This window comes from Anthonomus grandis, chromosome 19 (assembly GCF_022605725.1).
Source record: "Anthonomus grandis grandis chromosome 19, icAntGran1.3, whole genome shotgun sequence".
Taxonomy (NCBI): Eukaryota; Metazoa; Arthropoda; class Insecta; order Coleoptera; family Curculionidae; genus Anthonomus; species Anthonomus grandis.
In genome coordinates, this window is record NC_065564.1 from 7,604,468 (window position 1) to 7,631,190 (window position 26,723).

Below are 26,723 nucleotides of genomic sequence, written 5' to 3' on the forward strand. Positions count from 1 at the left end.
ACATTTCTTGTTTTAAAGTCTCACTTTTCTGGTTTTGTAGTTTTACTTGCTGGCTATCACATACATTGCAAGTATCTTTTATTGGAGGCTTTCTTCTTAAATTGAAATTTTCATAACATATTTTTTGTAGGTACTTAAACTAACAAAAGGATTATTTTCAGACAATGCATTCACTATACAGTGCATTTTTGGAACTGAAAGATCAGGGTTTAATAAAATAAAAAAATAAAAAATACTTTTATTACCATTCAAAATTATTAAACATTATTACAGAATATACGAAACTAAATTCCATGAATATACAAATAATTCAAAATTACAACAATTTGTTTGGTAATCGGAGTGCAACGCGATTTTTATAAAAAAAAAACCGATACACATGCAAGTACATAGATTACTTGTACATGTGCTGTACAACCCGTGTTCCTAAATAAACTATTTTCTAAAAAACGTAATATTATGTATTTACAATAAGGTCCATACCAAAATCAAAAGGGACAATATATGCATTTTACAATGAACTAGCGAGTGGCTATGAAGCTGGGCAAAAAGAAAAACAAAAAAAAAATAAAAGAATCCAAAGACGAGCGAGAACGGTATAGGGGCGAGCACGAAGGGTAGATAACAGGCAAGTGAGAATTTAATTTTAATGTAAATATTTGCAATTAGCAAGATCAGGTGTGCAGAACATTAATTAAAACAAAAATACCATTTTATAAAATACGGTCACATTAGGTTACCATAATTTGCGTGTTTAAGAGATATTTTTTTAAGGTTATAATAAATTTTTTAGGCGAACATTCCTTTATATAAATAGGTAGTTCATTCCACATCCGAATGCCCATATATAAAAAAGATTTTTTAAAGGTTGCTGTTCTATGTAAAGGAATTCTAAGCAAATGGGGATTTCTTGTATTATAAGGAATATCTTGATTAAAAAATAAATTTCTTAAATTTGCAGGCTGTCCGGTTTTCATTATTTTATAAATTAAATTAAACATATGGACTTTCCTTCTATTGCTCATATTCAGAATTAAATTAGAATTTAAATATGGAGTTATGCGGTTTCTAGAGGCAATATTAAATGAATATCTCATGCAACTATTCTGAAGTTTTTGTATTTTGTTCGATAAGTATTTAGTTAAAGAATCGCCGTATACAATATCCCCATAGTCAAGTAATGAAAGAACTAGTGTATCACACAGCCAATATTTTATTTTTGAAGGCAACATTTTCTTATACTGATAAAGGCCCTTTAATCTGATGTAGGCGGCTTGAAGTTTGACTTTAATATGGGAAGTAAAGTTAAGATTTGAATCAATAACTACACCTAAATTACGTTTTTCAGTTACAACTGGAACAGACACGCCTTTAACAACTACTTTAAATCTGTTTGAAACCTCTTGCAGCTGACTCTTGTTATGTGTTACAAACATTACACACGATTTTGATGCGTTAAGTTTTAAGTTATGATTCTCAGTAAACACGGCCAAGCTCTGTAGATCAGTATTTATTTTATTTTGCGCCTCATGCAGACCTGGAGTATCAAAAGCAATATATACCTGGGAATCGTCAGCATACTGTTGGAGTTTTGAATTTTGAAGACACTTTTCCATATCAGCTACATAGAGAGAAAACAGCAACGGTCCTAATATGGATCCTTGTGGAACACCCATGGTAAGAGGCAAGAAGTTGGAGAACTCATAATTTGACTTTTTGATTACCCGAACGCAGTGAGACCGACCCTCAAGATAAGATTGGAAAAATATAATGGCATTTGTAGACAACCCAAAATAGTGTAATTTAGCTAATAGTAATTTATGATCAATGGTGTCTAATGCTTTACTAAAATCAAGTAGGGTTAAGCAAGTTATCTGTTTTTTGTCTTCTTTAATTCTAATATCATTAATAAGGCTTATGAGACTTGTTGTAGTACTAAAAGATTTTCGAAATCCCGACTGACAATCAGGAATTATTTTAAACTTATATAAATATTTAGAGAGTTCATTATAAATGTGACGTTCTAATATTTTTGATATAACTGGTAAAATGCTTATTGGTCTTATGTTTTTAAATTCTTCAGGGGAGGAAATTTTAGGTAAAGGAATAAGAATAGCTTGTTTCCATTCACTAGGATAAATTTTCTGCAAAATACAACTATTAATAATATTAACTAAAGCCTCTAAACAATAAGGAAGACATATATTTAAATCTTTAATACAAATTTCATCAACTCCCATTGCATTACTTCCAATGTTTTTTATAATATTCGCAGTTTTTTCCTCATCAATTAAATTGATATAAAACCTGATTAACATTTAGTTTATTATTTTTGTAGAAGTCAATTTTTTCATTTGAGGTTGATTTTGTAAAAGCCACGGAGTTAGAAAAAAATGAGTTTAGGTCAACTGCATTATTTAGTGTTTCTGGTAAAGGATTGGTTTTAGTTTTTGTAAAATTAAGTTTTTTAGCGGTATTCCAAAAATCTTTACCTTTTTTTAAGGAAAATTGTTTGAAATATGCCGCTTTCTCTCTACTTATGGCATGTTTAGTGAAATTTCGAAGCTGTCTGTAGTAATTTAAATTCCCAGGAGTTTTCTGTTTTAAATATTTGTGACGTGCCTTATCTCTAAGTTTCATTAAAAATTTTATATTGCTCGTGATCCAGGGAGTAAAAGGTTTTTCTTGTAATATTTTAGTTTTAAAAGGTGCATATTTATTAATTAAGTAAGTAATATTATTTTTTAGTATTGCAATTTTTTCACTAATATTATAAGTATAATATATATCATGCCACGGGAGTTGTTCTGTCTCATTTTTAAAAGCTATGGTATTAGTTTTTGCATAGTCACGATATTTTATAACTTTTTTGTATGCTTGATATTTAGGAATATTTAGCTCTATATATGTTAGGTTATGATCAGTTACACTCTCTGGCATGTATACAGATTTGGCATTCATGTATTCAAGGTTATCACTAATTATTATTAGATCCAAAAGGGTAGATGTATTTGAGGAAATATTTATTTTAGTTGGATCCATTATTTTCTGAGAAAGATTAAACGTTTCTAACGTATTTTTAAATTTTTGAGTAATTGTAGTTTGTTTTAATAAGTCTATATTAAAGTCACCAAAAAGAATTACACTATCATAATATGCTACAGAGACACTTAACATGTCCTCAAAAAAATCAAGAAACCTAGATGTATTCGTAGAAGGAGGCTTGTATAAGTTTGTAGCAAGGATATTTTTTTTATTTAACGTAAATTTAAAACTGCGATACTCAAAATCATCTGTGGCATCTTCAAATGTGACTAACGAAAATTTTATATGTTTTTTTACGTAAATGCCCAAACCTCCTCCACGAGAACACCGATCTTTTCTTAAAAAATTGTATCCTGGAATATTAAAATATAAAGTGTTATCCTCAGGAGTAAGCCATGTTTCTGAAATCCACAATATATCAAAATTAAAGTCAGAGGCATAATTTACAAATTCATCAAAGCCTGTTTTTATAGAACGTATGTTTACGTGACTAACACTGAGCACAGTGTGCACCTGCTGATCTTGCATGGTACTATCATTCGCCATCACAGAATAAATACCCCAAACCACCCCACCGACCGCGCTCGACAAAGTTTCCGCCCATTAAAAGCCATATAGAAAGCCAACCACTCCCCAAATGTAATACAAAAAATAAAAAATATATATTAAGCACATACCTATTCCTAATAAATCCCGATGATAGACCTAAAGAACTTAAGTAAAAACAGAATAGCTCTACCATAATGATAAGAGAGCACTTTGGTCCCGCAAGCATAAATTACAAATAAACCGATCAAGTGATTAGAAATAAAAATATCACTGCAAAGCAATGCTTTTTATGACCACCAAAACCAATAAAAAATTAAAGTACCTATCATATTGAAAGTACACATAATCATTAAACGTACCTTTATTTTTAGTTTTAATCGGCAATCACACACTCATTAACAAGGTCTTGTAACTTTTTTTCGGAGTCGACACAAAACTTTTGGTTTTCTACCATCACAAACACTCTACCCCTAGAAGTCCAGCACAAGTTTTTATATTTATTTCTCGCGATTTTAAAAATTTTACCCATCTCAGGAGTTAGAACTTCGGTTATTAGAATAGGTTGACCTTTTAGCCTTTTTTTATTAAAAAACACGTCGTCCCGGAGCCACCTATGGCAAAACGATACTAACACCGGCCTGGGCTTCTCGGAATTTGCTTTTTTCTGTCCAATGCGATGAGCAAAATTTATTTCGGCCTTTGTAATTTTAACACCAATCTTGGTTGAAATTGTTTTAATAACAAAGGCATATAGGTCGTCTTGTAGTTCATTTATACCGTGCAGTAAAATACTGTTCTGGTTTGTTGACATGCACAGCGTATTGGTTTGCTTTAGCGACGCAATATCCGACTTAAGGTTTTCAATGCTATCCCAAACTGATTTTTCAAAGTCTTGAAACCTTTTGTTTAAAGAGACAACTGCCTCTATGTCTTCGGAAAAATCGGTGGATGTTGATTTCCCTCTGGTCCTAGCCCCAAGATCTTTTTTAAAACCTTTCAGTTGCGTGTCAAATTTTAGCGCCATTTCTTCTAACCTCTCCGTAAGTTTTTGTATTTCCGCTGCTTGTTTGCTGCTTAAATCTTCAGATTTTTGCTTAACCATGATTACAGGTTCTTGCACAATGTATTACACAACACTCCAAATATTTTTTGGCACTTGATTCACAATTAATTAAAAAAATTTAGGAGACCAAACTACAATCGTCCTAGTCACTTCGCAGCGCCATCTAGGATCTATCTAAGTACTTTGCATCTGATTTTTCCCTAGTGTAATGCGATATGTAGATTGGGAACATAGCTATGTGACCAAGAACAGCATCCTTAGTAATTTTGGATATTTTATTTAAACCTCCTGATTTCTTGTCCCTTTTATCTTTAATGCAATGATTATTTAATTTTTTACTGCAGTATGAATTCTTTTTGTTGAGATTTGATATGTTTTAATGAACATTTCTCGACATACATTCTCATTTCCTAATTTATAAACTTTTGTGTAACCTCTTTTCAGACTGTTAGGAACTCTTTTTCTTTTTATTTCATTTTGAACATCATAAGATCCTAAATCCCAAACATTTTTAAAAAGTTCAGCTCGTTTTTGTTGGTCAACTTTTTCCTGACATTTCATTTTGCAGTTGCATTCAAAATCTATAAAAGTTTTTGATTCGACTCGTCTTCCTGTTACTGAATAGTGTGGCAAGTTAGAGTCCTTTAATTTTTTTCGTAGTTTAAAAGTTTGCTCTGGATATTTCCTCTTTCTTCCTTTCTTTGGCCTCCTTTCACCATTTTCCTTAACACTTCGTAACTTTTCCTTTTTGCGTATTACCGCTAAAGGGTAATCCTCTTCTGAATCTGAAGAGGTAGTAATAATCTGCCTTTCAGGCTGTGGAATCTCTTCATCAGTTTGATGAGATACTTCATTAATGTTTTCAGATGCCTGCAAGAGAACATTAAAATCGAAATAAGTTTTTACGCTTACGCACTAAGTTTTAACTACCCTTTATCTTACTACTTACAATGTAAAACTTCAAAACTTACATCTATGTTCTGTTATGTAATTTTCAGTATCTTGAAGAATAGCCACGTTAGACAGTAATTTTCATAGGAGGTATCCAAGTTATTTGCATTAATAAGATAACTTGATACCTCATATTCTTGTCTGGCACACCATCTTGGTTTATCAAGAGTAAATCATTGCAAATAGCAATGCATTTCTTTCTTATGATTCTAGATGATTCTTGATTCCTATCTTAAAAATAGATCACATTCGGTGTTGTTAAAAACCAACAATGGAAATTTGGAGCACTCAGGGTATCTTGACTTGGAAGTTGGTGTTCCTCAGGGCTCCATATTGGGACCTCTTTTATTTTCGATTTATGTTGCGGATATGCCTAACTGTATTGAACATTGTAAATTACAACAATATGCCGATGATTCTCAAATATACATGCCATTAATTTTTTTAAATTTTAATATTTCTGAGCAAAAAATTAAATCGGATATACTAAACATAGTTAATTTTTCCAATGAGCATAACTTAAAAATTAACCCTGCTAAATCTAACATCATTTTATATGGCTGTAAGTCAGGAATTCTGAGACACTTATATAAAAGTATAAATATTGAGATTAATGGAGAAAAAATTCCAGTTGTCAATGAAGTGAACATATTAGGATTGACTTTAGATTCTAACTTTTGTTTTGAGACACACATTAAGAACAAATTAAATATAGGCTATATGCGTCTTAGAAATCTGTACAGATTTAAAAATGTCTTAAAGAGTAAAACCAAATATTATCTCTGCAATAGCCTCATTCTCTCCTTACTCGACTACGGTGATATCGTATATTCTAATTCTATAACATCTGAGCTTTCTAGATCTATACAAAAATTGCAAAATAGCTGTATAAGATTTTCTTATAGCGCTGCCTATAGGAAGCATATCACACCTTATTTAAACATAAATTCTATTTTAAATATGGAAAGGAGAAGAAAATTACACATATATGCCTTTATATATAAAATAATAAAGTCGGGTCAACCCCCTTATTTAAATAAGTTATTTACTTCTCTCTCGCATTTACACAATACTCGTAATGTTGGAAATTTTAGGATACCTCAACATAGAACAAGTAACTTCCACAAGTCATTTTCGGTTGTCGGAGTTACAATGTGGAATAACTTGCCAAATAATATTAAAGATTTGTCATTTAATAAATTTTACACCAAGGTTAAGCAAATTCTTCTCGACTCCCAACGAGATGCCTAGTAGTATGACTAGTAGTAGATACATAGTAGTATAAACTGCAAAATCAACTAAGACCAAAGATAAGCTGGCCTGTCCAATCTTTCTTTTGTGGTTCTTTTTTGTCTATTCTTGTTACCTTCCGTCGCATGCCAGCCAAATTGCTTTGCCATTTTTTGTTTCTACCCTTTTTTAGTTTTAGTTTTGTTCTTTTTTAGGTTAATTAGGAATTTCTTTTTGTGTTTATTTATAATGTTTTCAAGGCCTGTTTCACGCAAATTGCGCTATCGGTTTTATATAATCGCGAAGCAGTTCCTTTTACCAAAAATTGTCAATTTTATTTTCTCATGTAGTTAATTATATTTATAACTATTTTTTTGGTAATAAACTTTTTTGACTTTGACTTTGAAATACTATCATTATTGGTCGCAACATTAAATTTGTTGGCAGACAAATCACTAGTTTCCTACAAGAAAGCATTAATTTAAAATATTATGATCAACAATCTATAGTAAAAATAATGTTATAAGATCGTCTTTCTAAATAAAGCTAATTTTATTCCACATTTAAAACGACAAAATTGGATGAGTTCCCAAAAAATCCTAAACAAATTAGGAAGACATTATCATGGTATATTTTTAATAGTTTTCGAAACCTATGGTAAAAAATATTAAAAGTGAAATTAAGAAACTAAACGTACAAATATCTAACTTTTATTTTATATTATATTTTATCTGTCATGTTTATGTACTGACTAAATTATGTTTTTTACTTACGTTTTTCTCTGCAATTTGACTTATCTCAGTTTGGTTAGGTAAAATATTTTTCTTTCAAACCCCTGCTATTGCTAATGTCATTTTAGTCCAAAATGTTAATACTATTGACTGGTAAAACTTCAACTTTCTATAAAAAAAGTTACAAATAACTATGTACTATATAAAATTTAAATACTACTTAATAAAACTTATAAATTCAGAGAGACAACGTTGCCCATAAACGGTTAAGTTCTGTTTATAAATCGTTCTACAAAGATTTTTCAAATTTAGTGTCAAATAGTATCATTTAAATACTGTACTATCGATAGATCTGATCATTAGCGTATATAGAACAATAACTCTGATTTTGTAGTGCCTAAGAACTTCTTTTTTACCTTCAAACCACCAAAATTTAAACGGTGTTTATTGCCAAGTGAACTTCGACCCGTGCGCTTTTAAACGTCGATCACATCGATATCGGGTACGTAGTATTTGGAATCTCGAGCGGAGTTGCCGTGATTTACGGATTATCTTAGCAGTATTAAAATGCCAAAAACCAAGACTGAAATTTGCGACATATGTCTTAAGGACGTTCTTGATGATCATCAAGCACTACTATGTGACAGATGCAACATATGGAAGCATAGAGAATGCTTGTCTATGTCAAATAAAACTTATGTCAAATTAAGCAAATCCAAGGACGAGTGGCTCTGTGGCAAATGTAACACCAAAGATGGACCTGGTTCTGCTTTACGTGGAAAGAGGGATTACACTCTGGCCGATATTATGGCAAAATTGGAAAAGATGGAAAATGAGTACAGATCTTTATTAACTAAATATGATGATCAACTTAAAATAAATAAGGAATTACAGGATGAACTTGGTCAAATTAAGCAACAGTTAAATAAAAATGAACAAAAGGAACTTAAAAACAATTTGTTGGTGCAAGGAATCCCATACAAAGAGAACGAGAACTTACCTGAAATTGTAAATAAAATTGCCAATTATCTTGATGTCCCAAACGTAAACAAATTTACTGTTTATAGATTGGGCATTTATGAGAATAAAAATAACCCTGTTAAAGTCATCTTTGAAGATGAATCAACTAAAACAAAAATTTTAAAATCAAAAAAGAAATTTGGCCTAAAAAGTTCAGATTTGGGATATACTACGGATAATAAAATCTTTCTCAACCATGAACTTACAAAAACTAATCTTGATTTATACATGGCAGCTAAGGCTTTTAAGAAAGATCAAAATTTTAAGTTCCTATGGATTGGCGATGGTAATATCTTTTTGAGGAAAGACGAAAGTTCAAAAGTTCTCCTTATCAATAATAAAAGTCAGTTGGAAAACTAGCGAGGCCTCGTGAACAACTAAAAATTGCTTACATGAACTTAGATTATTCTCCAAAGTTACTTATTCTCCAAGATTCTTGAAAAAATAATAAAAAATAGAATGTTATCTTTCTTTAACTCTTGCAATCTATTGAATGATAAATATCAATATGGCTTTATAAAGAACAGTAGTACACTTGGTGCGGTTGTGGATTTTGTAGACTGTATTTCAATGGCATTAGATAAACAACAAATAGTTATAGCTGTCTTCATAGACCTAAAAAAAGCCTTTGATGTAGTAAGCATAGACATTCTTTTAGACAAATTATTTAAAATGGGATTTAAAAATGTATTGTACAGCTTAATTAAAACATATTTGTATGACAGAAAACAGTACGTAAAGCTTGACAATATTATTAGTGAATGGTTATCTAACACCTACGGGGTACCACAGGGATCCGTTCTTGGACCTCTCTTATATATTTTTTATGTACTGAATCTCAAGTTAGCCAAGCTAAAAGCAAGATATTTTACCTTTGCAGATGACACTGTACTGGTATATGCTGGAACAGATGAAACTTCTTTAACACAACTTATTAATAATGACCTAAAATGTTATCTTAAATGGCTGTTTTGAAATAAATTAAAAATTAACATTGAGAAAACCAAATACATGATATTCAAACAAAAAAATAAGTCAGTCAGCAATAATCTAAATATTAATATTAATACTGTAATATTAGAAAAAGTGTTGAATATTAAATATTTAGGTTTGCAAATAGATGAAAATTTAAATTGGTCACTACACTTAAACAAAATTTTTGATAAAACAGTTCCAATGCTATCTGCCTTATATAGGAGTAGAGATTATTTGTCTGAAAAAAGTAAATTTCAAATTTATAATGCCTTCTTTCTCACACATTTTAGGTACCTCTTGCCAGTATGGGGTATGTGCGGTGAAGTTAATTTTAATAAGGCTCAAATTTTGCAAAATAAAATTTTGAAAATTTTGTTTAATTTTGATTGGCTTACAAGTTCTAATACAATTTATTCAAATTTAAGTTTAAACAAATTAAAAGTGATATTGGAGATAGAACAATGTAAACTTGTATATAAAATTATAAACAACAGACAAAAAAGTAACATAAATATTATGTTTTACCATAATGTACATAATCATCAAACAAGATCACTAAATAATGTTTATCAAGTTTCTACAAGAACTAACATAGGTTTAAGAAATCCAATTACAGATGCAATTAAAACATTTAATAGTTTACCTCATTGTCTAAAAGATATAAATAACTATAGATTTTTTGTTAAAAAATTAAAAGATTTAAAAAATTTTAATTAATTTATGTATAAAAAATTATAAGCAACATTGCAACATTTGTTTACTATAGATAATTAATTACTGTTTTGTTATTCTCGGGGCCAGTATTTTCAAACACTGATTGGAGAAATTGTTAAAACTCGTTATACATTGTATTATTGTGGTTAAATAAATTGTTTCAAAAAAAAAATTTACTTATTACTTACTTAAAAACTACTGCGGGCTAATTCCACCATTTTTTCACACCTGGTAAGATTTCTTTTCAACATTTTGATTGAAATGATGAATGAAAAAATTTTAAAACCATCAACCACCAACAAAAAAAACTGCAGCACTTACACTGAATAATATATATAAACCACACAACAGAATAATAACTTTGAGGTTAGAAATACGGGAAGAACCAAACGACGCATATCGATGTCTATAGATTATCTAAACAGAACCAGTCCCTTGGATCGGTTTAGATAAACAAGGAAACTGTGTTTAGTTGAATGGCGTTTGGTTCATCTACTCATAGATTATACCACGGGTATTATTTTAATATGGGTATTTAGCAAAATACGGGTAACAGATAAACAGGTCGCTTGGTGCCATTTGCTCAATTTAGTCGTTTTGGCGCTTGGTTCTCTTTAGATAAGCGGTATCCAGTTATTAACCGATTTTGTTGGTTTTTGTGTCTTTTTTAAAAATAATTCTTCAGAAATAGTAGAAATAAATTTACGAAAAAAATGGAAAAAAAACCTTTTGACCATAAAAATTAATTCAAAATTAACATGCAATTCTCGTTATAAAACAGCATCAGATTTTCTTCCTTAGTCCGAACCTGCTCTTCGTCAAAATCGGTTAATAAACAAAGAAGTTACACCTGTTTTTATCGTCTGGACACTTGTAATTAACCTGGCAATTTAATTAACTTAAACTACTTGCAACTTTGTCATTTTTTAATCAATTAAAGTGAAACAAAAACTGCTGCTTAGAATATCGAGTTCTCTTTCTAATGCAATTTAAACTAACAAAATCGCTCCACAAGGGAGAAACTTATATTAAAATAACCCCCCCGGACACCTGACCTAAATCCAACTGACGTCCATAACTTTCTTAGTTTTCGACCAATTTACACAAAACAAAAACTGTTTACCATAAAAAATATCATCAAGTTAAAAACTTACCTGCAGAACTTCCGGAAGGTCCGGGGGCCGCCGCCTCCTCCCCCCCACCCCCGTTGGCCATCGCGGGGGCGGCAGCCACCCCACTCCCTTGACCCTCAGAGTTACTACTGCCCGCATGCGCACTTCTGGGCAAACTGGCGGCAACCATGTACTGCTGCATCATCTGCACCGACGCGTCCAGCAGCGTCTGGATGTTCCTCAAACAACGCACCCTCGCCTCGATGTGCTCCCTCTCACTCCCCTCCATCATCCTCAGCTCCTCCTCGCTCAGTCCGCTCAAGTCGACGGGCGGCACGGGGGGCGGGGCCATAAAAGGAGCCGGGAAGGGAGTGGGGAACGGGAAGGGCGGCATGGCGCCGAACGGGGGCGGCACGAAAGTCGGTGGAGGGGGTTGCGCGGGCGCGGAGCCCGCCGGAGGTGGGGCGGCCTCCTGAGGGGCGGCGGCCGCGTTGTTTTGCGCGGGCGGCTGGTTGAAGTGGAAGTTGAACGGGTTGGGGGCGGCGCCGCCGAAGACGTTGAAGAAGGGGTTGGGGGCGGGGGCGGCGGCCGGTTGTGCCCCCGGGATGTTGTTGTTGGTGGGAGGGGCGGGGGCGCGTAGGATGTTGAGGCGGCACGTGGGGCAGGTTTGTTGACGTTGGAACCACGACCTGCCGAAAAGGAGGTAAGTGTTAATCAAATTAAATGATTGAATGAATTTTATTTTATGGAAATAATAAAATATAAACAGAGGGAAACTGATGTGTTAAAAAAAATTATTTTAAACACTGATTATATTGTGGATCTTTAAAAGGGCACAATTGCCTCATTTGAGCGAACATTCTTAAGTAAGGGTAAGGGTAGGGTTAATGAAAAACGTTTTTTTTTTGCAGAAAATAATGCCCTGAGAAAAAAATGTTTTTTAAGAAAATTATAGGTTATAAAAAAATCTATAGTTATTGTATTTACACTTTTCTCACATAACCTTAAGGTTTTTGAGTGAAACGTGAAAAAACCCTATTTCATTTCTCGAAAACAAGGCGTATCATTATGAAAATTCCAGTAAGCAGTAGTGCCATTTTTTATCGCAATTAAGTAGAAACTCAGTTTTTTTTTAAGATAAGTCATTAAGTTTTAACAAAAGGGAGAAAATTTCGGAATTTTGAAAAATTGATACGAGGTTTACATATAAACTCGATTACTACACCTCAAATTTTGATGAAATTCTTCTGAAAAATCACTGTTTTTCGTCCATATTATCGAATCTAATAACGCTGTTTATATACTAAATATTTATATATAATATTATATCAAATTTAAATAAACAGTGTTATTAAATTAAATATTGAATATATATTTTCCGCTAAAACAGTTTTTTAGTAGAAAATATTTGCCTGAAAGAAATATACTTTTTAAGGAAATTATAGGTGATAAAAAATCTATAGGTTTTGTACCTATACTTTTCTCATATAGCCTTAAGGTTTTCGAGTAAAACATAAAAAACCCAATAATTTATTTCTCGAAAGCAAGTTGTATCGCTATGAACATTACAGTAGTTGTACCATTTTTTATCACAAATAAATGGAAATTCAGTTTTTTCAAGATAAGCCATTAAGTTTTGAAAAAAATCAGTTTTTTTTTTGGTTCTAGACAACTTTTTATTACCTAGGTTCAAAAATACGGTTTTTAAATTAAAACTATTGGTATATTTATCAATCATAGATGGTCAAGGTAAATTTATTAAACTATAGAATATACGTATGTATATCATATACTTTTTTCTTTACACAAGGGACAAAATTTCGGCATTTAAGAAAATTGATAAAGGATTAGCTAATCTTTACACTCGATCACTACACCTCAGATATGTAATCAAATTACCCCGATATCACATATCGTCGCCTTCCACACAGTGTCGTAAGTGTCATTTTGTAAATTTTACAGTAGAGCGAAAAAACGAAAATAGGTGTAATGTTTTCCAGACATACTGAAAAATTGTCTAGAGTGAAGTTTTCATTTTGATACAGTTATTTTGTACAAAAGTTGTGGAAAAAGTCTTTAGTTTCCCAGATTTTTCGAAAAATTACCACTTGCGTCAGTTTGTGTGATTTTTTTTTTACTTTTTCCAGGTAGGACAGCTGACAATAAAACTCTTTGACATAATAATATGATGCATTTTAACTAAACAGCTTCATTATAAACCAGAAAAACTAAAACTACGAAAAGAGCAGCAGAAAAAAAAAGAAAATTCAGTATTTCAAATACAAACTAATTGTCGTGAGGCAGATTGTAGTAAAAGTTTTGGAATTCGGGAAGCCTTATAACAGGAGTATCCCCTTTACATAGCGAAGTAAGATCATCGTATTTTTTCTTTGTTATCTTTGGTGGAACACTGTTCAAATCACCTACTTTGGTCTCCAATCGCTTTAATTCTATAAAGTCATATACCTTGAGTCAAAGTGGCTATATTTAAAAAATATCTTCGTAGGTTCTTTTTTGTCCACCCTTAGCTCCATAACATCGGTCCAAGTAATTTTTTTTCCTTCATGACTGATACGGACTGACACGTCCTTAAAATCTAGAAAGTCTTTCCAACCCATTGACATGACTTTGTAGGGATTTTTTCGTCTGGCAAGTTCGAATATAGGATGAAGTTGGCTAGGAACAAAAATATCACCAACTTGAGAAAGAGCTGTACTTATTGCGCTATGCGCTGAATCTCCCTCGTTTTGTCCATGACTGGTTTCGAAAAAACGTAGAGATATGGTTTAGATTTCCTTAAATTTCTGAGCTGAATACAACATCATTGCGGCCATAATCGAGTTTTTATTCTGACCAAAACATCCATCCGAATATAGAACTACAGATGTTATACCTTGTGCTGCATAATATTCGATGCTCCTAAAGACACAACTAGGTATTTCTGAGGCCCCCCTTTTACTGATTGACTCGTTCCAAGGAAAATATAGACACTCTTTAGTACCTATGTTATAGAACGTAAAATTAAAATTGGACAGGCGACTTTTATAAAAAATTGCGCTTTCACGACTCATTGTACGATTAAACTTTGGATTCTTCTTTGAGTTCTCTTACTTTTACCTTCTCTAGAGTGTGTTTTTCATATCTGTCTTTTAATCTCCTTGCTTGTACGTTACGCACAAAGAACACATATCCTTCTTTGGGTGAAAAAATGAAAGGTTTTTTGTTACAAAAACCCTCCGGTATGTAGAATAACTGGGCTTTGATTCTGATGTCTGCTCTAATTCCTGCAGGAACATGGCATACATTTTTGGAAGAGATAAATCAGGATGAAGGTACACTCTGGAACTTGAAGATCTACAATAATGTGACTCAACTTTGGGAAACCTATCAATATGTTGCGAAATTTTCTCTTTTACTTTAAGACTCCTATGCCTTCTACCTCGTTTATTTTTTTCAAGAATGCCCGATCCACTAAGTTTTCCTAATGCAGTTCTACAAGTCCGGTCTGATATATCAAACGTGCTTAAAAATAGTTTCTTGCAAACAATCTTTCTTTGCCCTTCTACTGTGGTGCCATCAAGGTTTGTTATATTATGTTCTATTATTATAACCTTGTTTCGAGGTTATGTTATTGTTATAATGCGTCACAACCAAACTGTATTCAGAGGAATCAAGCATACAATAAATCAGTCTATTACCAAACCTTGTTATGGTCTTATTTCATACACGCTATGGTAACTACTTTCCACATGGCGACCCTGCCTAAAGATCCAAGGCAAATTCGGGAACGTTTAAAACGAGCGTGAAGTAAAACCGTTGCAGACCGCAAAACCCAGTATAGTCTATGTATTAATGGCTAAGTACCAGTAATTATGGGAAAATCCATATCGAAAGAAAGTGATGTAACCAGTTCGGGTGTGGTTAACTCAAACTTTATAGTCGAAGACGAAAAACTATCAGTTCCACATGATATTCGTGCCGTTTTGTACATTATTGCGAGCTGTGTGTTTATTCTGACTGTACTAAAGTACTCCGAAAGTTATACCGAAGAAGTTTGAAAAGAGACATCAGTAGGAGCATTTACCTGAGAGCACCAGCGAGAGCCCACGAGGAAGGCGGCAGAGAATAAGATAACCGAGTAAACAGCTGCTGACACTCTGGTATGTACATTTATGCCTATGCTGTGAATTTTTCTGGACACATCGTTTTCAGAACACCACATACCCAGATAGGCCGAAATCAATTCTCAAGTAGACAAAATGTTAAAGGATAACATAGCAGAATACAATAGTCCAATACTGCTTGTCCCTAAAAAATCTAATGGCGAGAAAAAATGGCGACTTGTAATTGACTACAGGCAAATCAACAAGAAACTTTGTGCTGATAAGTTTCCCATAGCGAGAATCGATGATATCTTGGATCAGCTAGGAAGAGCCAAATGGTTCTCAACGCTCGACTTAAAATCAGGATTTCACCAGATCCCACTGGAAGAAAGCTCACGAGATATTGTTGAGTTCAAATATAAATTTGTTGTAACGGCAACCACGCATTGCAGGTTACAATATTTCACTAGTGGCGGCAGCACAACACAGTCCCTTTGTATATCTAAATATAGACAATTTTTGATCGATCGACGTTTTCATGTCGTACGTGACTGTAAGCCAGTAGTTCTCTTCTGGTCGTCTTGTAAAAACATCTTGTTGTCATATTGGTTTGGCTTTGTGAAAATAACTTCGCACAAATACGTAGTAAAGAATATTAAGTGAATAATTAGTTGGTTTTATTTATTACGGATAAGAGTGAACCGAAAAGCGGGTAAATCCCCAACAAAATTATGGTCCTTCGCCCGGATATTTAGTGCAAGAAAAAATATATGGCCGGCGGTTGGCGTCTGATGGGTATTATTAGAATATCTGTTTGCTGTATGCCGGAAAAAACATCTGCTATTGGAAAAGCAAAATACAGAAGAGAAACTTGGATCATTGGGATAAATAGCACGTTTGGTGATAAAATCTACGTATTAGTAAATTTGGATTGCATATTATTGTAATTGCAATAAAAGAATAAAACAAGTTTAACAATATTCAGGTTATTGGGATTAAGATATTGTTATACAGTGGTACCAGATTTTGGTAATTGGTAGCCAAAATTGGATAATTGGAAGAAAACAGTCAGGAAATTGGTTCCCTATGTTTGACTTGGAAATTTGGATTGATTATGGAATTTTGGTATTATAAAACATATATAATAATTATGGTGGAATATTGGATTTCAATTTGGTTGGACAATTCGACATGCAATTTGGATTGCGATTGGTAAATTTGGTCTAAATTAAAATTATACATAAATATTTATAATCTTGGAATATTGTAAGTATTTAGGCAAATTATTGTAAGAGATATGAGATATTATTATTCAATAATTATTGGGATTATTGTAGTTATTTGGTAGATTATAAGATTTGGTATATCTCTGATTTAATTAATTTCTTTAGATGTTTGGTACATATTATTATTATTGAGTGTATTATTAACATTATCATTGGTTACATTGGGTAACATTTATTGAAAAAGTTATGAGTTGGTGTTAACTTTTTATATTTTTTTTTGGTGGAAAATCAATTGGTTATTTATTTTTTGGTTAAATTTGTACCTACTTACATTCGTACTTACATTACATTAAGTAAAGGGGCTATTTATTTGTACGGTTTTTTAAGGTTGACTCAGTCTGAAAGATGACAGAACCAACAGTGTCAGTGTTAATTAGACGCCGTGGGGGCATCAAGAGTAAGCTCACTACAGCTAACAACTTTATTAAAAATATTATACAAAATGTGCCTCAACCTCCACAGCTATTAGATTTGGAGACTCTTATGGAAGTTGAGAGTAGGTTACAAAATTTAATTTCTTTAAATACAAAATTTCAAGAATTACAAGAAGCCATTGAGGATGAGGTAAGTGTTGATACTCTAGAAAATCAGGTAGCAGAGGGACTCGCTTTTGAGACATTGTATTTCAAGACAATTTCTTTATATAAAAATACATTACATGTGCATAAATTTCAACATATTTTAAAACAACAAAATAATGATGGTTTGGGTGATGAGCCACAAGTTCAACCATCTCAACCAACACCAATAATTATTTCGAGACCTCAGTTGCCTGCTATTCCTATTCCGAAGTTTAATGGCAATACACAAGATTGGTTGGAATTTAGGGACACCTTTATTTCATTAATTCATTCAAATGATTCTATTGGGGACTTGGAAAAAATATATTTTTTAAAGGGAGCTTTAGAGGGTGAAGCTAAACATGTGATACATTTGGTGGATCTAACAGCGTCAAATTATCAGGTGATTTGGAATATGCTTTGTGATAGGTATGATAACCCAAATGTCTTGGTAAATGATCATTTGAAATTGTTGGTTAATATACAAGGTATATCTAAGGAATCACATAGTGATTTGCGCAATATTTTGGATGGTATTAATAGAAATTTATATTCATTGAATAAATTAGGCATAAATACGGATAGTTGGGATCCTATTATTATATTTTTGGTTTGTCAGAAATTGGATTTGACAACCCAAAGAGTGTGGGAGGAGAAAAAGCCTCGTGATAGACTTGCCACTCTTAATGAATTTAAATCATTTTTAAAAAATCGTATTGAAATGTTGGCTTCTTTTGAGAAGAATAAAATTAAACCTAAAGTTGAAGAAAAATTGGGACACAAATATGGGACTAAACAAAAAATTGATTATACCTCTAAATCTTATTTGGGACAAACTTGTCATTGTGTTTTTTGTGAGAGTAATAGTCATTATATTTCGAATTGTTCAGATTTTATAAAGTTAACCATAAAAGATAGATTTCAAAAAGCTAAGCAGTTGGGCTTATGTTTGAACTGTTTAAGAAAAGGTAGTCATATGAGTAGGGATTGTAAAGTTAGTGGTTGCAGAAAATGTAGACATAAACATCATACTTTGCTACATTATGAAAATCATAATAATCCTGCTCATGTTACTCAAAATTCGAATGATAGTTCAGACAAGGAAGAAAATGCTCAGAATTCAAGTATTCAACAAATAAATTCTGTTTTTGCTAATGTTGGTTGTTCGTTTGAGTCTGAATCTTTTTCGGAGGTTTTATTATCAACAGCTTTGGTACAAGTTGTGGATAATAAAAATAATTCTCAGATATTGCGTGTTCTACTAGATAGTGGGTCACAGTCAAATTTAATCACTTTAGAAGCTTGGCAAGCATTGGGTTTAACAAGTCAAGACGTTTCAATTTCTATTACAGGAATAAATCAAACAACATCAAAAATAAATAAAAAGTGTACTTTGGAAATAAATTCTCTTCATTATCAGTTTAAAATCCAGGTAGATTGTTTAGTCGTTCCTGAGATAAGTTCTTTTATTCCTAATCAAAATATAGATTATGCTTCGTTGGATATCCCATCACATATTAAATTGGCAGATCCTTCATTTGCAATTCCTGGAAAAATTGATATGCTACTTGGAGCTGAAATATTTTATACCCTTCTTTGTATTGGACAGTTTACTTTGAAAAATAATAAGGTTATATTACAAAAGACTCGTTTGGGTTGGGTTGCAACTGGTTCAATTAATATTGGAAATAATTTTAGTACAGTTAAATGTAATTTAGCTATAAATAATTCAAATTCTCAAATACAAGATCAACTTGAGAAATTTTGGTCAATAGAAGAATTAGATATTGAAAATAAAGTATTGTCACAGGAGGATAGAGAGTGTGAAAAGTTATTCTTGGATTCAACTTTTCAAAATCCTGATGGGAGGTTTGTGGTAAAAATTCCTTTATGTGATAATCCTTCTAAACTTGGTGATTCTAAGCGATATGCTTTGAATAGATTTTTGGCATTAGAGAAAAGATTAAACAAAAATATAGAATTGAAAAATTTGTATGTGTCATTCTTAGATGAATATGAAAAATTGGGTCATATGTCATTGGATAAGGATTCTCCTAATAATATTTCTTATTACTTACCACATCATGGTGTGTTGAGTGATCATAGTCTTACAACAAAGTTGAGGGTGGTATTTAATGGGTCAGCAAAAACTACATCAGGATTGTCATTCAATGATATACAATATATAGGTCCTAATTTACAGGATGACCTTTTGGGAATTCTTTTGAGATTTCGTAAACATAATGTTATAATTTGTGCTGACATTACAAAAATGTATAGAATGGTTTTGGTGAATTCATCAGATAGATCACTTCAAAAAATTCTATGGAGATCAGATCCTAGTCATGATATTAAAGAATATACATTGAACACAGTCACTTATGGAACAAGGTCAGCTCCTTATTTGGCTATAAGGTGCTTAAAGGAACTTGGATTGCAGTTTTCTGATAAATATCCCTTGGCATCAAAGGTCATTTTACATGATTTTTACGTAGATGATCTGCTAAGTGGGGCAAAAAATCCTCAAGATGCAATTACTTTGAGTAAAGAAATTGATTTAATTTTAAAATCAGGATGTATGAATCTTTGTAAATGGATTTCTAATGATCCTTTTGTAATGAAAACACTTTGTGAGAGTACTTCAAACCTGGAATCAATACATTTTGGTGAAAAAGAAAACTATAAAACGTTGGGTCTCTATTGGTCATTTAAGACAGATATGCTAAAATTTAGTATTTCATTTTCTACTTCCCATAAAATAACAAAAAGATCAATATTGTCAGATGTCGCAAAGATTTTTGATCCGTTGGGTTTACTTGGACCTTGTATAATCCTGGCAAAGATTCTTCTTCAAAAGTTATGGTCTCAGAAGTTGACCTGGGATGAGACTTTACCAATGGAATTAAATTCTAAGTGGGTAAAATTAAAAAATCAGTTCTCTACACTTAATAATTTGTGTATAAAAAGACATGTTATTTGTGTAAATCCAACAAAAATAGAGTTACATGGGTTTTCCGATGCTTCTATGGATGCTTACGGAGCTTGTATTTATTTAAGAACAATTTCTTTAAATAATGAAATTGGAATATCTTTATTGTGTTCAAAGGTTAAAGTTTCTCCGTTAAAAACTCGTACAATCCCTTGTTTGGAACTTTGTGGAGCCTTATTGTTGGCAAAATTGTTAAAAAAGGTTCTTGAGTCAATAGAGCTCAATATTGAGGAGATTCATCTTTGGTGTGATGCAAAAGTTGTCCTTGGATGGATTGGAACCTGTCCAAGTACACTTGAAGTTTTTATTTCAAATAGAGTATCACAAATTCAAAATCTTACTACTCCCGAAATGTGGAAATATGTCAAATCTGCAGATAATCCTGCAGATCTTTTATCTCGTGGCGTATTACCAGAAAATATTATAGATTGTCCAAAATGGTGGCATGGCCCTGAATTTTTGTTCAGCAAGAATATTGATTGGTCAGGCTTTAAAATAGAACCTTTGGAGATTTTACCAGGAAGGAAAAAGAACATTCATATGTGTGAATTAAGAACATATAATGATAATGTCATCCAGTTTACAAATTTTAGTAATATTTTACGTTTGATTCGTACTATAGCTTATTGTTTGAGATTTAGAAATATGTTGCAGCTTGGTAAATGTAAAATAAAAGATTCTTTTACCCCTGAAGAGATAGATTTGGCTTGGATAAGAGCAATCAAATTGGTACAAGGAGAATGCTTTTGGGAATTTATCAATTTATTGGCTCATGATAAAAATAAAGACAAAACTATTAAATTAAACCCTTCCCTTTTTAAACTTCATCCCTTTATTGATAAAAATGGACTTCTAAGGGTGGGGGGAAGACTACAAAATTCATCTTTTAATTATCATAAAAAACATCAGATCCTTCTTCCTGCAAAACATCATTTTACCAAATTGCTATTTATTTATGAACATAAAAGATTATTGCATCCTGGACCTCAAATGTTGTTGAGTGTAATCAGAGATAAATATTGGGTAATTGGTGGAAGAAATTTAGCAAGAAAGGTCTCATTTGAATGTATTGTTTGTTTTAAAACAAATCCAACTTCTTTAAATCAAATTATGGGGTCATTACCAGAAGAAAGGGTAACTTTGGCATATCCTTTTTATAATGTTGGGGTGGACTATGGTGGCCCTCTTTATATTAAAGACCGTAATGGTAGAGGAGCTAAAATAACTAAATGTTATATTTGTTTGTTTATATGTCTCTCTACTAAAGCAATTCACTTAGAGTTAGTTTCAAATTTAACTAGTGAAGGTTTTATCTCGACCTTTAGAAGATTTGTCGCTAGACGTGGCAAACCAAAATGTATCTTTTCTGATAATGGTTCCAATTTCATTGGGGCAAATAATGAATTGAAACAACTTGGGGAATTTTTACAAACAGAACTTAACTTAATTTCTGAAACAATGATTAATGAACAAATAGTATGGAAGTTTATTCCATCTTATTCTCCAAACTTTGGTGGAGTTTGGGAGGCCGGTATAAAATCTTGTAAATTACATCTAAAAAGAATTGTTGGTAACAATACGCTTACTTTTGAATGTCTATACACAGTCCTAGTTCAGATTGAGTCAGTTCTGAATTCTAGGCCATTGGTGCCCATATCATCTAGTCCTGACGACTTAGATGCATTAACACCATCGCATTTCTTGATAGGTAGGAAATTGTGTAACCTACCAGATCCTAGTTTAAAACATGTTTCATTATCTAAACTTTCCATGTACCAGCATATGCAAATGTTACTTCAACATTTTTGGAGTAGATGGAGTACTGAGTATATTAATGAATTACAGGTTAGAGCTAAGTGGTACATTGAAAGAAATAATGTTAAGGTGGGTGACTTAGTCATAATTAAGAATAAAAACCTGCCTCCATTACAATGGAGACTTGGCAGGGTAATTGAACTATTTCCTGGCATAGACAATAAAGTGCGGGTAGTGAAAATTAAAACGAAGACTGGTGAAGTGAAACGTGGTATCTCTCAACTGTGCTCTTTACCAATAAACAGTGAGATATCTAGTTAAGAATTAATATTAAGAAATTTTAAATTTTAGTTTGTTTTAGTTTGAGTGAGCTAAGGTTGTCTTTGCAAATATGTAGATAGTTAATCTTAATTGAAAGATGCCCTTTCAAGGTGGGGGGTATGTTGAGTTCAAATATAAATTTGTTGTAACGGCAACCACGCATTGCAGGTTACAATATTTCACTAGTGGCGGCAGCACAACACAGTCCCTTTGTATATCTAAATATAGACAATTTTTGATCGATCGACGTTTTCATGTCGTACGTGACTGTAAGCCAGTAGTTCTCTTCTGGTCGTCTTGTAAAAACATCTTGTTGTCATATTGGTTTGGCTTTGTGAAAATAACTTCGCACAAATACGTAGTAAAGAATATTAAGTGAATAATTAGTTGGTTTTATTTATTACGGATAAGAGTGAACCGAAAAGCGGGTAAATCCCCAACAGATATCACCACAGATTTCAGCACAAACACAGCTTCCTATCGCTTCACTCGTTTGCCATTTGGTCTTAAAGTCAGCCCAAACAGTTTCCAAAGGATGATGAGCATCGCTTTTGCCGGTATAACACCTGAAAAGGCTTTTCTCTACATGGACGACATAATTGTAATAGGATGCTCAGTAGGCCATCACCTTCAAAATTTAAGAAACGTTTTTAACACTTGTCGAAAATTCAATTTAAAACTAAATCCAACTAAATGTAAATTTTCCCAAAACAACTATTTCCTAGGTCACCAAATACGTGCCGACGGCATTTTGCCGGATGAGTCGAAATATGACGCAATTCTTAAGTACCCTACACCACAATCAAGTGTTGACGTCAGAAAGTTTACCAGTTTTTGCAACTACTATCGACGGTTTAGGTTTATACAAAATTTCGCTGAAATAACGGAACCCTTAAGGAAGCTTACAAAAAAGAATGCGCAGTTCCTATGGACTAAAGAATGCCAAAGGTTGTTCCAGAAACTGAAGCAAATGCTCATCGACCCACAAATCTTGAAATATCCAGATTTTGAGAAGCCCTTTATTCTTACAACGGACGCGTCAAAAGAAGTCTGCGGGGCAGTTCTTTCTCAAAACTCAAAGGGTCAAGATCTCCCAATAGCATACGCTTCACGAAGCTTCACTAAAGGCAAAATTAATAAATCCGTCATAGAAAAAGAACTAGCTGCAATACATTGGGGAATTATCCATTTTCGACCCTACTTATATGGAAAAACCTTCTTAGTTAAATCTGACCATAGGCCGTTAGTTTACCTATTCTCAATAAAAAATCCATCATCCAAACTTATGCGTATGAGACTAGACTTGGAAGAATATGATTTCGCAATAGAATACATTAAGGGAAGTGATAACGTGATAGCAGACGCATTATCAAGAAATACAATTGAAGATCTCAAAAACATGACGTCAGACTGCCACAGAATTTTAGCAATCACCAGGTCGATGACACAGAAAAAACAAGTAGTCCTAGCTGACAATGCAGAAACCTCGGCAAGAACTCATGCTACAACAATTCAAGAAAATTGCAATAAAATAAAATTCGCAAATGACAATTACAATTTATTTAAAATCCCATCAGTAAAATTCACGCTTAAGCCAGATTATCTAAGGATAATTGTGGAAAAAATAAAATCAGCGCTGAAAGCAAAATATGTTTCACCAATGGCAATTTTTCTTTAGGGAAAACATTGTCTCAGCTTCAAATTTTGGCTCGTGAAAACAATTTGCAAAAAATTAAATTAAAAACAAATGATAAAATATTTAGCACGTGCTCATTAGACGATTTCAAATTAGTAGGACAAGATTGTTTAGACAACTTGGAAATATTTTTATATGGTGACACCAAAACAATTAATGACGACAAAGAAAAACAAGGAGTTATAGAGAAATTCCACAATGACCCACTCTTTGGAGGCCATTGCGGCCAAAAGAGGCTACTAAAGAAGATAAGGACCAAGTATCGATGGAAGAATATGGCGCGTGACGTTGCAAGCTACGTAAAGCACTGCAGAAAGTGCCAAATAAATAAAAGTAAAATCACCCATAAGGAACCCATCATCATTACACCGCAACAGGCTTTCGACATAGTGTGCATAGACACAATTGGACCATTCACTAAGAGTGATAAAAACAATGTTTACGCTGTAACTATGCAGTGCCAGTTGACCAAATACCTCGTAGTCGTACCAGTGCTAAATAAAGAGGCATCAACTGTAGCAAGAGCTATCATGGACAGCTTTATTTTAGTTTTCGGCCTCATGAAAGAGATCCGAATGGATTTGGGTACCGAATACAAAAATGAAGTTATGGAGAAGTTGTCTAGCTTACTGAATATTAGCCACAAATTTTCTACCGCTTACCACCATCAAAGCATTGGGGGGTGCGAAAGAACTCATAGGGTATTAAATGAATACTTGCGATCATACGTTAATGAAACGCGGACAGACTGGGACAGTTGTCTTAAATATTTTTCATTTTGTTATAATACAACACCAGGAGTTTTGCATAACTATACTCCTTTTGAGCTAGTTTTTGCAAAAAACCCTCAAATTCCTAACGAACTGACAAGGTCTCAATTTAAAGCCAGGTGACTTGATTATGATTAACAACGAAAATCGCACAAAACTTGATCCTTGGTTCAAAGGTCCTTTTGTAGTAAAAAGTATTGATAATGTAAACTGTACAGTGAAAAGTGAAAACGGAAAAGAACTTAAAGTGCATAAAAACCGAGTGCAGAAGTACTGCCAAAGTGCCAAAAGTGGTAGTGAGTAGCTTTAGAAAACCGTTCTATTTTTTTTTCTATTTTTAAGAATTAACTTTAGTGGTACCACTGGCAAAATAGTTACAGATTGATATCACAGTATGATATAATAATAATAGTAGTTTGTTTTTAAATTGCTTCTCAAACATTTCCCTCAAGGGCGGAGGAGCATGTCATAATAATATGTAAATAGTATTATTATTATCGTTACTATGTACTTGAACTATTGTTTTATTTACTTTATATTCGTATCAAGAATTATTATTATAGATTACAATTTATTTCATAAACCCTAACATTGTATAATTTAGATGGTAGTTTGAAAAAAAAATCAAAAAGGTAAATTAGATTCAGGCTTAAGGTGTTGTAACGCTACATCTTTTCAAATAGACAACGAATGTCTTCCATCATGCGCGGATGAAAGCCATTCTTTCGAAAGGGAAAGATGTGGTGCCATCAAGGTTTGTTATATTATGTTATATTATTATAACCTTGTTCCGAGGTTGTGTTATTGTTATAATGCGTCACAACCAAACTGTATTCAGAGGAATCAAGCATACAATAAATCAGTCTATTACCAAACCTTGTTATGGTCTTATTTCATACACCCTATGGTAACTACACCTTTCCACAGTAGGAAAAAAAATTGTTCTCTAACAAAATTCGCTGTAACTTTGTTATTGTTTTAGCTAGTGAGGCGATTTAAATGGTGCTGGATTGAAAAATGTTAAAGGTTCATTTTATGTCTCTATATTTTTTTTGAGAAATTATTAGTTTTTGAAAAATTGCCTCTTTTGATAATGAAGCCTATTTTCACATTGACTTTAACAGATTTCCTGCGGTTCTTACCTGAGACACGAGGTGTGGAAAATGTGGTTGCACGGCAACTTTTTCGACGCAGTGACCATCTCCTCGCGGCAAATGATGCAAACGTTATCGGCTGCGGCCAGTTCCTCGGGGGTGGCGTCCGGGTACAGGGTGTTCATGTTGTGGATCGCCCTTCGGGATAATATGACGTCACTGAAGGCCTTCTTGAAGTTCCGGATGGTGTAGTACATCGGCCGAAACGCGAACAACGGTAGCGTGTAGATTCGCACCTAAGGGACGATTTGTGACTTTCAGGTGCGTTTCCGGGCATAAAAAAGGGCGCGGCTCCAGGGGCGAAAGTGTCAGCAATGACGCTTGTGAAAATTGAATTACGAATGAAAGACATTGTTGACGTTTCGTCCCTAGAAACTGTTAGTTTTGGAGAAATTGCCCAAAATGGGGTCGGACAGTTGGAAAAAAATTGTTCTCTAACAAAATTTCTTGTAATTTTGTTATTATATTAGTTAGACAGGTGATTTAAATGGAGCTAGATTGAGCAAGGTTAAAGGTTCATTTAATGTCTCTATAAATTTGTTGAGAAATTATTAGTTTTCAAGAAATTGATCAAAATGGTGTCGGACAGTTGGAAAAAAAATTGTTCTTTAACAAAATTGGCTGTAACTTGTTTATTATATTAGTTAGACAGGTGATTTAAATGGGGCTAGATTGAGCAAGGTTCAAGGTTCATTTAAT

General features: G+C 32.9%; 1 protein-coding gene across 1 annotated transcript in view; it reads right to left on the reverse strand.

Annotated features, from left to right (window-relative positions):
- LOC126747207 (E3 ubiquitin-protein ligase synoviolin) overlaps positions 1–26,723 on the reverse strand; it is a 40,292-nt gene that overhangs the window by 2,715 nt on the left and 10,854 nt on the right. Inside the window, exons 6-7 of the mRNA XM_050455715.1 lie at positions 26,013–26,260; positions 11,433–12,079 (exon numbers count right to left, since the gene is read on the reverse strand). Coding sequence (XP_050311672.1) covers positions 11,433–12,079; positions 26,013–26,260 — 895 coding nt within the window. The remainder of the gene's footprint in view (positions 1–11,432; positions 12,080–26,012; positions 26,261–26,723) is intronic.